This window comes from Mixophyes fleayi, chromosome 1 (assembly GCF_038048845.1).
Source record: "Mixophyes fleayi isolate aMixFle1 chromosome 1, aMixFle1.hap1, whole genome shotgun sequence".
Lineage (NCBI taxonomy): Eukaryota > Metazoa > Chordata > Amphibia > Anura > Limnodynastidae > Mixophyes > Mixophyes fleayi.
In genome coordinates this window covers 312771309-312783968 of record NC_134402.1, presented here as the reverse complement: position 1 = coordinate 312783968, position 12660 = coordinate 312771309, and the positions used below count along the sequence as shown (strand labels likewise).

General features: G+C 42.6%; 1 protein-coding gene across 1 annotated transcript; it reads left to right on the top strand.

The window, feature by feature from the left end:
- Positions 1-471: 471 nt before the first annotated feature.
- LOC142108397 (olfactory receptor 4E2-like) lies at positions 472-1389 on the top strand. Its single transcript, XM_075192023.1, has one exon. It carries the CDS (start codon positions 472-474, stop codon positions 1387-1389), a length of 918 nt encoding a protein of 305 aa, XP_075048124.1.
- Positions 1390-12660: the final 11271 nt, after the last annotated feature.

Sequence of the window (12660 nt, the reverse complement as noted above, 5' to 3'; positions counted from 1 at the left end):
ACAGTAGATTATAGTACTATAAGCAGTATTAAGTGTATTATAGGTAGCTCTGACTGATACAGATATATTATCATTGTCAATAATTGAGTACCCAGTACCATGTGCAACCTTTAAGCAGAATTTATTGTGTTTTTCTATTTATCTCAAATGCAGCAAATAGAATCCAGTCATAGCCAGCATTGCTTTATCACATACATGGTAGACTGCTGTGATTGTACTTTGTAGACATTTTGGTTTCTATACTTGCAATAAACATTGAAAGTTATTCTTTATTTATTGTTTTTAATATTCCAAATTCTTAAATTTACAAATGTTATGTACTTTTAGAAAATAGTGATTTTTTTTGTCAGTTTGCATTAGATGACTAGAAATATTATTTTCAATCTATTTCTCATTATTCCACGGCCCTTTGATAAAGATATTTATTTTTTGATGCACGCTACGATTTACAATAGGTCTCAGTTGCTGAAGATGTTTTCTAGAAATGAAAGCTCAGTCACAGATTTCACCCTTAGTGGTCTCTCCAATTCATATGAATTGCAGATTATTTTCTTTGTCCTGTTTCTGGTCCTGTATGTGATGACTTTATCTGGAAACCTTCTCATTATTACAGCAGTCCATATAGATCAACGTCTACGTTCCCCAATGTATTTCTTCCTAAGCAACTTGTCTTTTTTGGACATTTGTTATTCAACCGTCACAATCCCAAAGATGCTAACTAATGTGCTATCAGTGAAAAAGACCATCTCATTTAACCAGTGCATATCTCAGCTCTTCTTTCTTCATTTATTTGGTGGTACAGAGTGCTTCCTGCTGACTGTCATGGCATATGATCGCTATGTGGCCATTTGTAATCCACTTCGGTATCATATTGTCATGAACCACAAGTTCTGTTACCAGTTGGTGGTGTCTACCTGGCTGGCAGGTTTTGCGCACTCTTTCACTCAAGCTTTTCTCACGTATCAGCTGCCATTTTGTGGTCCAAATAAGATCAATCACTTCTTCTGTGATGTCCACCCACTTGCTGTGCTGGCCTGTTCTGATACTTTCTTTATTGATATCTTTATTATAGCCAACAGTGGCATGATTTCTCTCACTTGTTTTGTGGTGCTGCTGTTGTCCTATGTCGGCACCATAACAGCGATCTTAAAGATCCATTCATCAGAAGGGAGGCACAAGGCTTTCTCTACATGTGCTTCCCATCTCCTGGTTGTTACATTCTTTTTTGGGCCTTGTGTATTCATCTACGTGAGACCACCGGTGAACTATCCAGCAGACAAGTTAGTGTCTGTGCTCTATACAGTACTCACTCCCCTGCTTAATCCTATCATTTACACCCTAAGAAACCAGGAGGTTAAAAATGCTATTAGAAAATTGTCTTACAAATAAAGTTTCTTCACAGTTACAACTAAACAAAGAACAACATTAGCTATTTTGTTTAATAATTTAAATATGTAATTTCTCTGTAGTATTTCCGTAAATTTCAATTTTATAGTTAATTTGTCAATTTTCCATAATATTTATAATTACAATATAGTCATCTGGTTAATTGAAGGTAGATATGATCCAAAAACCTCCAAAAACATATACTTTTTAAGTTAAGTGCGTAACATATATAGCAAGTGTGTTAGAAACACTTTTTTTCAGCTAACATTAGTGTATATTGTGTGGCCCAGAAGCAGGCTTGGTCAGTTCCTTGCTTAAAACATGTTGGATGAGAGTGGTTTTTAAGTATAATTTTTTTGTGTCATGGGAAAGGGGGATGCAATTAGTCATTTTTAGTTGAACAAACTGAATTAACATATTGGTTTATTAATATCCTTTCTGTGTATGCCAAAATTAGTCACTGATCTGATTGATCAGTGAATTAACCATTTGGCCAGAAAGTTAAAAGCCATATCATGAGTGCAGTTTTGGAGATCACACACCAACAACACATATGAAGAGGAGGATGATAATAATGGTCAGATGCTGCTGGTTAACGCGTTATACCTACCCAGTGGGCTGTCTATTTTATGTAGTCTATTGTTCGACCAGTACCGCTTGCCCACATATCTGTAGTTAGGTGGATAGTCGGTATAATGGCATTTTCTAGGGACTGAAATACTTTTATTTAACCTCCCGGTACAGCCGTGGAGTTGCTGTTTAGGAGAAATGGAATCGAGACGGAATTTGGCATCGTAGACAAATGATCTCTACTAATCTTCTAAAACCTGATAAATTGATGGCAGAAATGTTAACATAGTTGTCATGACTTTAGTGATTGGCTGTGTAACAGGATGCTGGCTTTCATATTTGATCCCTCTTGCAACCGCTTGCTTCACAGACAATTGTTATTTAAAACTATGTTTAATCTTCTTGGTTCCCTTCTGTGTAAAAATTTTTGCCCCCAACTGCATCTGTAGTGTTCAAGGATACCTTTTGGGAATCATGGATTGCAATAGGAAAGTCAGTTTGCATTTGAAAATTGGATGCTGGACTATGTAGTAACAATGAGAAGGTTGATGATGAAGGTGTTGATGGTTATAATTGCATGAGGTATCTATCCATTTGCTGCTTGCTAATGCTTGACTGTTTGGTATCGTCACGCTTAGGGGGATTCTGACTTAGAGGCGTTCAGTCATAATCCCACAGATGGTAGCTTCGCCCCATTGGCTCCTCAGCCAAGCATGATATTCCATTTTTTGATAAACTACTTGAAAGAACTTGCTGCAAATTATGTAGCAAGAAGATTGTGAGCTTGCGTGCAAGGCCTCTTTACCTCTCTGTCTGTCTGTATTACCCAGTATTGTTTTAATACTGTGTTTGTTCCCAATTGTAAAGTACTATAGAACTTGTTGGCGCTATATAGATAAAAGATTATTCTAAAGGGTGGAGGTGTCTAAATGGTCAATGTCCCTATCTCTACTTATTGTGCCGTCACAAAGGCTTCAGATGCTTTGACAAATTTTATCTAAATTGGAATAATAATATTTCCACATGTAAGAGGTGGATTGTTGGTCACTTGACCAGGTGTGATAATACCATTATCATGGACATGAGGTAGTACCACTGGTGACTGACTTACTTGGACAAGTTCATCATCATCCTTATTATCTTATTTATGTTCAACACATTCCAACATTTTGAGATCCAAAATTATCCTCATCCTGTTGCACATTAGCAAGTTCCAAAGTAGTCTCCTCAGTTGTTATGTCATGTCTAAATCATCATCGTAACAAGTCATTCACACATTTCCATTTTCCATTTTGGAAGGAGGCTGCTCTATTATTACAGAGTCAGAATCTGAAACGTCAAAACAAAATATAGCACTTATGGACACACTTAGACTCTGCTCAGGATTCTGTGCCTCATTGTTCTTTTCATGCACCGATGTGGCTGTTTTGGTAGTGACAGACTTACACTCAGAGCGAGAAGTTGATGCATTACCATGTTGTGCTGGCTTTTGCAATGGGTATTCTTGCATGGGCAGCACAGTGGCCTAGTGGTTAGCACTTGCACTTACTAGTGGTTACCACAGCGCTGTGGTCATGAGTTCGATTCCCGACCATGGCCTTATCTGTGTGGAGTTTGTATGTTCTCCCCGTGTCTGCGTGTGTTTCCTCCGCGTTCTCCGGTTTCCTCCCACACTGCAAAAACATACTGGTAGGTTAATTGGCTGCTATCAAAATTTACCCTAGTCTCTCCCTCTCTGTCTGTTTGTCTGTCTCTCCTTCTCTGTCTGTCTGTCCCCCTCTCTGTGTCTGTGTGTGAGTGTGTGTCTATATTAGGGAATTTAGACTATAAGCCCCAATGGGGCAGGGACTGATGTGAATGAGTTCTCTGTACAGCGCTGCGGAACTAGTGGCGCTATTTAAATAAATGATGATGATGTGTAATAACAGTAGTAGGACCACTACTAGCAAAATATGGTCATGATATGAGCATTTTCTTGCTACTGTGTGTGATATATGGAATGTTAGCTATTTCCATTCTTTAGACAAATCACCACATTTATTAGAAATGTTTCCCTTAATATTTACATCAAGAGCTGATGTTTTCTTTGAGATTGACAAATGTTGTTTGGATTTGGAACGTCCTTTCTTAAACTTTCTTCCCGTATGACCTTTTTTGCTGATAGAGGTTGAAGAAGTATTACTACAAAACGTACTATCACTGGGATGCTCCTGATTTATGGACTAATCTATGATTGACAACAAGGGTAAAGCTACTTGTAGTTGGAGCTATTTGTAGCTGCCACCACAACATGTGAATGCCCATTGAGATAGGGAAAGGAGGGACTGTCACCTTACAATCCAGATACTGCTCCACAATATAATTCAAATTGATACAATTGATTAATTAAAGAAAATCGTTTGTTTTATTTGGGTTGTGCTGTCAAACATAGCAACCTGTCTTTTGGCTGCTTATTAGCACAGATGTAATACTGCCCCTCATACAAATGCCTTCATAGTCAAACACTTCGATTTTAAAATCGAGAAATATTTTTTTGTGGGGCCTCCTGCTCAGAGTCAAAGACAGGCAAGCTACTCTCTGTTTTGCTGGCTTCACTGAGAAGCATACCAGTGTGAATCTGTTGGAAAAATTCAGGAACGTCATAGCAAAAATGCTCATCCCGCTGACACTCTCTCCAGGATACCTCTTTTCCGATAAAGGAGCTAACATAGTGTGTGCATTACAAATGGGTGAATTTCAACATGTACCATGCTTTGCATACAAGACTTGGTTGTACAGAATTCCTTTATAAAAATTAAAAGTTGGTGCAGGAGATGCTGTTTGTGGCCCGTAATTTAATTTTCGGCATTGAGCGGCTGCATGTAGATTATTGTAGAAGCTTCAAAGGACATGACCTGTCATGCCACCAACTGAAGTAAGAGATAGTAAAGAGGTGAAATTCCACAATTTATATGCTTCAGCATTTTTCTCAAACAATTTCAGTTGTTGGGTGGACTACATTGGGATATCTTCTTTTCTATCAGCCAGTACTCTGCCTTTATATTTCAAAGGTGTCCATTATTTTATTAAATTGCTATCCTGTCTGCAACTATGTTTCACAGGGATTATATATTTTATTAAACAGCAATTTATTTGTGCCGCTGCTCTGTCACTAATTGTAGCCAGCCAGCTCACTGCAGTCTTTGGGTAAAACTGGTTAAAATGTTGACAGTTGTGAAGAGATCATTAAAAAATAGCCTGTAAATGAATGTTAGTGATATGTATACTAATGTAGGAACAAGAACAACTCAAAGTTACAAGATTTACCTGTTTTTAACAATTTTTTAATGCAATCCAGATCCAAAACCAAACCACATGAGGATTTTTGGGCAAAACCAAAACCAATACACAAAGATGGGTTTAGAATCAAAACCAAAACACGGGGATCTGTGCAAATCTCTAGTATTACTTATACATAGGGATTGGTCACTACTGACAGTTTGCTTTCATGACTTTTTGAACCTATTTAACAGCAGTCCAAGGCTGTTGAAGCCTGTGAGGCTGTTAGCTAGTGATGATTATTCAAAGTAAGGATTTTTACAAGTGTAATAACTAATTTAGTTAGTATAGTAAGAGATATACAAGAGATATTCTACACAAGAGATATTCTACATCTGACAAGAGTGTAATATTAGAGCCTTCTAATCTCTTCTCCCTCTGTCTCATCCACAGGTAAATAACTCTCAGCCACTGCTTAATCTATCTGTAAAAGATTGAGAAATGTGATTTTGCTAAGCTGATGCCATTTTGTTCTCTTATAGCTTAAAGACAGATTAGATACAGCTAGTTTGTAGGAGTTATTAATTGTTTGCAGGAGTCTGTGATCATGACCTTGAATATAGCAGAAACAGGAGATAAACCAACTCCCCCTTGGGGAATATTCCTGTGAAAATTCCTGTGAGAATGGTAGAATGTAGCAACATCTGTGTAAAGGGAGCATGAGTGGTTAAAACCTTTTAGGGCGTAGTTTTCTGTAATATGTGATTTTTGCTATATAGATATGGATTTGTAACTAATAAAGCAGAGCTAATTGTACACGCAAACCATGCAGTGTATTTAATTCTCTCCAGCTGATGAGCTCATAACTGATAAACTGACACTTACATGTGAACAATCTGATTAAGATTCAACAGCATTGGAGGTCGACACCAAGACTGCTGACCTGAGCCAAGGACAGAAAAAACTGCCGGTCGCCCTGGACACAGGACTCTGACTATAACCCGGGTGAGTAGAGTTTTCTACTCATCAGGCTACTCTGTTTAGAGCTTCCTCATGTCCGACTAAGGTATCAGGCACGCAGATCTGTAAGTCTCAGAATTATACAGTTACTAACAATTTGTTTATTGTAATTGTATTGGTAACTAGATTTCTGAAAGATGAGTGAATTTTGAGTGCATGTGTGATACACCAACACCATCCCCAGAACTTTGTCAAGAAGTTTAGAAAGAGTTTTCAGACCTTTGTCCCAGATGCTGTCAGGCTATTCTGCAAAGGGGGCATCCAGTGCACAGAGCCCACAGAACCGGACATCCAGTGTAAGGAGTCCAAAAGGGGCATCCAGTGTATGGAGCCCAATAGGGGTATCTAGTGTACGGAGCCCACAGAACTGGACATCCATCCCAAGGTGTCCACAGAACGGGATGTCCACTATTGGGACAACCCACAGAAATTAGAACAGAGTCTCTATTGGGACTCAAAAGTTCTGTCAATATAGGGGAATATAGACAGAAAGCAGATAGATGACAGCAACCCGCCCCCCCCCCCATAGAAATGATGCACAGATTTCTAGGATGTGTGGGGAGTAGAAGGTCTGCAAGTAATTTGTCAAGAAAGTGGGGATAGCCAATGAAGAAATTGATATGTGTGGATGGGGAAACAAGGGTGTTGCAAGTGGTAATGTGACAAGAACAAAGGGGTATTGAGACCAAACCTGAAGAGATTGTTTGAGGTGGCAAAGGAAAGTTAAGAAATCTGGAAAGTTGCAATATATGTGGATAGGCTAAATGTATTACAAGCTAAATGATATAATGACTAAAATAATGAATCAAGTAGGTTGTGGACTAAAAATGTATGTTTGATGCTGCGCAGCTGAAAGAGTGAAATGTGCTCCTCCCTTATTCTGTGTAAAAGATTTCAGTGTGTTGAGATAAGAAGGACTCTATATTTTGTTATCTAGCAATGTATGGAACATTGATAAAAAGGTTCTTCAAGTATGCTTTGTAACAAAGGGAGGCATTTTTCTGACAAGAGGCAGAGAAAGTATACAAACAGAATAAAACATTGGCACAGTTAGGCACCTAGGTTGAGATTAAACCAGGTAAAAACGTATGTGTAGGTTAAAGTTTGTTAACTTACATGATTTCCTCTCAGCAAACAGAAAGGGTGTGTGTGGGCAAACAGAGCCACTGATGGGTGTTTTCTTTTAAAGAGAAGGTGGGTGTGTCACCTGTCCATCAAGCTAAGGCTGGGGGAGGAGTAACATGTATAAAAGCTTGTTTGTGCCATTTGTTCAGAGAGATCAACGCTGGGGAAGCTGGCTGGTCTTGAGAGAGCTGAGCTATGTCTAGCTAGCGTTTAGGGTCTCCAAGAAATGCTGTGAAATCTGTACAGTGTCAAAACATTTACCATCCTGACAATAAAACTACATAAAAGGAAGAAGTTGTTCGCGTGTGCTTCTGCAGTAGCGGGCTTTTGCCACAAGTGGTGTCAGAAGTGGGATGCTCCGGGAAGCAATTTTCCGCTACCCAACCCGCGCAGACGTCAACATGGAGGAAGTACTGAGAACCCTCGTGAATGTAGCCGCTGCGCAGCAAGAACAGCAAGCTCAGATGCTACAAGTTGCCGAGGCACAGGTGGAAAACACAAGGCTCTTAAGAGAAGAGTTAAGCCAGGTGAGGCATGACAGAAATTAACCACTTGGTCCTGTTCTCCAGAAAATGTCGCCAGGTGATGACATAGAAGCATATCTGGTGTCCTTTGAGAGACTTGCAAAAAGGGCAAAATGGCCTCCAAAAGACTGGGCTGAGAGGCTGGCGCCATATCTGACTGGTGAAGCTCAGCGAGCTTATATGGATCTAGATGAGGAACGGGCCTCTGACTATCTGTGCCTAAAGTCTGAGATATTGGCTCACATTGGAGTTTCTGGGCCAGGCCGAGCCCAGCGCTATCACCAATGGCGCTATGATAAAGGAAAACCGCTCAGAGCGCAAGTGGCTGAGCTTTCTAAATTTTTAAAGAAATGGCTGCAGCCTGAGGAGAATTCACCTTCTCGGATTATTGCAGTTCTGGTGATAGATCACTGCATCCGGGGGCTGAACCGCGATTTGCAAAGGTGGGTTCTGCAATCAGACCCACAAACTTATGAAGAGCTTGCCACCGTTGTAGAAAGGTTTTGTGCGCTACAGCAAATGACTAAAGAACCGGCATTTGTGCCAAAGCCGCTGCCACGCCAAAAGCCAGGTTTGACAATCCTTGCTACAGGGCCCAATGGCAAAACTGCTACGGACAGAGGGCCGGGGGCAAAGCTGTCTAATCTGAAGTGTTTTGAATGTGGTGAGCCAGGCCACTTTAAGGCAGAGTGTCCTAAACTACAGGAACCCGTGGACTGTTCCGTGGCACATATTTGGCCTGCATTTAAATGCTGTTTTACCATGAGTCCCACATCAGGAAGTCCTTGTTTGTTCCGGGTGACTGTGCTAATCAACCAAAATCTTGTTCTGGCCTTGGTTGACTCGGGGAGTGAACTCTCATTGGTTTCCAGCTCTGCCTTACCCGAAACCATAACTTCTCGGTTGCCCAAAGTGAAGGTTCTTTGCGTACATGGCACGACAGAGGAGTATGAAAGAACAATAATACCAGTCACACTCAAAGACAAAACTGTTATGGTGGTAGCTGCCATAGCACCTAAACTCCCATATCCACTCATTTTGGGGCGAGACTTCCCACTGTTTAATGATGTCATCGGTGAGCGGATCCGGCCGGACATGCCGGCAATTGATGCAACGGTCGGAAGCCCGGTCTTAAAGGAACCGTCTAAGAATCCACAACATCTGGGCATCGATCTTTGGGAACCGCCAAACCGGAATGCCATCCTGGGAGTCACAGCAGGAGTTCCACAAAAGCATCCACCTGCGGGGAAACATGGACAGTCCAAACTAGCATTGGTCGGTGATGTCGCAGATGAGCCCACCCCGCCTGTCAGTGAGGATACGGACTGGTCCACAATACCAATTTTGTTTCCTTTGCAGGACTTTGCTCGAGACCAACTTAATGATGCCACTTTGGAACATGCCTTCAAAAGTGTGACTGAGGTAAATGGGGTAGCAAAAGCCGCCCAGCCTGCAGAAGGTATACCATATTTTATTGTTAAAAATAATTTTCTGTATAGAGTTGCTACTGTACAGGGGGATAAAGTAGAACAATTAATGGTTCCTCAGGTCCATGTAACCCTAGTGTTAAAAGCAGCACATACACATGTCTGTGGGGGACACCTAGGGGAGGATAAAACACGGGAACGAGTTCTGCTTAGGTTTTACTGGCCCGGTGTACACATGGCAGTGAAAAAGTATTGCCGGTCCTGTCCCATTTGTCAGAGAACCTGTCCCAAACCCATGTACAGGGCACCTCTCATTCGAATTCCAAGTTCCCTTTGAACGGATAGCTATGGACCTTGTGGGGCAACTGGAAAAATCCGCACGTGGGCACCAATATATACTAGTGGTGCTTGACTATGCAACCAGGTATCCAGAGGCAATTCCCCTACGAAACATAAAGTCCAGCACCATAGCTAAGGAACTTGTATTGATGTTTACACGCTTGGGAACACCCAAAGAAATTCTCACAGATCAGGGTACTCCATTCATGTCTAAACTGATGAAGGACATGTGCCAGTTGCTAGGGGTAATGGCGCTTCACACCTCTGTATACCATCCACAAACAGATGGCTTGGTGGAACGATTTAACCGCACATTAAAGCACATGCTCAGGAAAGCAGTGGCTCAAGAAAAAAAAGATTGGGACACTCTTATTCCCTATTTGATGTTTGCCATCCGTGAGGTACCTCAAGCTTCAACAGGGTTTAGTCCCTTTGAGTTATTGTTTGGGAGACAGCCCAGGGGTATCTTGGATATGTTAAAAGAAGGGTGGGAGCAAGGTCCCAGGGAGCCAAATCTGGTACAATTTGTGTCACAAATGTATGAGAGGGTAGGAAAGATAGGGCCCATTGTGCAGCAACATGTAAAGGAGGCTCAGGAACGACAGAGAAAAAGTTATGATAAAAGTGCAGTTGTTCGATCTTTCAAGCCTGGGGACAAGGTCCTAGTCCTGGTTCCCACCCAGGAAAGCAAACTTTTTGCCCATTGGCAGGGTCCATATGAAGTTCTAGAGGCTGTCGGTCCTGTCAATTACAGAGTCCGCCAGTTAGGTAAGAGAAGGGAGGAGCAAATATACCATGTTAACCTCCTTAAACCTTGGCATGATGAGGAAACCTCTCCTCAGGTAGTGAGTACTGCCATTGAAAAGTCTGAAGTGCCCATAGAGCCAGCTTTGTCCATTCAGCAGAGACAACAGACTGAAGAAATGATTCGCCGGAACAGGGATGTCTTCCTGGGCGCCAGGGCCGGATTAACCCGAGGTCTAACTGGGCTATAGCCCAGGGGCCTCGGGCATCAAGGGGGCCCTTCAAAGTCCACAGCAGCATTATTGATCGGTCCGGGGGCGGGTGCGCCCCCAGCCCGAACAATGCTGCTGAGCACTGTCAGTCCAGTCCTCCGTCCCCGGCGCTCAGTACTCTGCTTACTGAGGAGATCTTGCGAGTGAACTCTCGCGAGATCTCCTCAGTAAGGAGCATACAGCGTGCCGGGGACGAAGGACTGGACTGACAGGTAAGCGCTTTGGGGGGGGCCCTCACGGGGGATGGGGGCAGCGGGCGGCTCACAATGGGGGCCTCACGGGGGAATGGAGGCGCCCTTAGCCCAGGGGCCTCCATTCCCTTAATCCGGCCCTGCTGGGCGCACTACCTTAATCGAACACGACATTGTCACTGAGCCAGGAGTCATTGTAAAGCAGAAGGCTTATCGTATTCCAGAAGCCAGACGGGTGGACGTGAGGAAGGAGGTCGAGAAGATGCTCCAGTTAGATGTAATTGAAGAGTCCACTAGTGAATGGAATAGTCCCATTGTGCTTGTCCCGAAACCCAATTGGACAATTAGGTTCTGCAATGACTTTAGGCGCCTAAACAGTATGTCGCAGTTTGATGCCTATCCGATGCCACGTGTGGAAGTTTGATGCCTATCCGATGCCACGTATGGATGAACTAGTGGAAAATCTTGCTGGTAGCAATTATTTAACAACCCTTGATCTAACAAAGGGTTATTGGCAAGTTCCCCTGACTTCCACGGCCAAGCCAAAGACTGCATTTTCCACCCCTGATGATCTCTATCAATATAAAGTCCTACCCTTTGGGTTGCATGGGGCACCTGCCACCTTCCAAAGGGCCATGAATAAATTGCTACTACCTCACACGGCTTATGCAGCCGCTTACCTGGACGATATAGTGATTTATACCCCAGACTGGGGATCACATTTAGCCAAAGTTGAGGCGGTCTTAGCTTCATTAAGGTCAGCAGGATTAACAGCTAACCCAGAGAAATGTGCCATAGCCATGAGAGAAGCCAAATATTTGGGGTACATTGTTGGTCGAGGGCATGTAAAACCCCAGCTAGACAAAGTGGAGGCAGTCAATTGGGCAAGACCAGAGAAAAAGTTGCAGTTAAGAACCTTTTTAGGCTTAGTAGGTTACTACAGGCGGTTTGTAAGCCACTTCGCCACTAGAGCTGCTCCACTTACGGACATATTAAAAAAAAGTTGTCCAGATAGATTAACCTAGTCTGATTCTGCAGAAACCGCCTGGTCTGATCTTCGGTTAGCTCTTTGTTCCTCTCCAGTTCTACAAGCACCAGATTTTACCCGGAGGTTCTTCCTCCAAACTGATGCTTCTGGTGTCGGCTTAGGTGCAGTCTTGTTACAGAAGAAGAATGGAGTAGAAAACCCTGTCCTGTACCTAAGTCGGAAGTTGCTTTCAAGGGAACAAAAATATGCCACTGTGGAGAAAGAATGTCTCGCCATAAAATGGGCTACAGAAGCTCTGCGCTATTATCTCCTAGGCAGAGAGTTCACCTTAATAACAGACCATGCACCATTAAGATGGATGCAGAACAACCGGGAGGTAAATGCCAAGGTAACCCGCTGGTTCTTGGCACTGCAACCTTACAAGTTCTCAGTAGAACATAGACCTGGGTTTCTGCACAAGAATGCAGATGCATTGTCACGAAAATATGCGCTCCTCGCGAAGTCCGCGTCCCCCCTACTTGGAGACGCTAGGGGGAGGGATGTGTAACAAAGGGAGGCATTTTTCTGACAAGAGGCAGAGAAAGAATACAAACAGAATAAAACATTGGCACAGTTATGCACCTAGGTTGAAATTAAACCAGGTAAAAACGTATGTGTAGTTTAAAGTTTGTTAACTTACATGATTTCCTCTCAGCAAACAGACAGGGTGTGTGTGGGCAAACAGAGCCACTGATGGGTGTTTTCTTTTAAAGAGAAGGTGGGTGTGTCACCTGTCCATCAAGCTAAGGCTGGGGGAGGAGTAACATGTATAAAAGC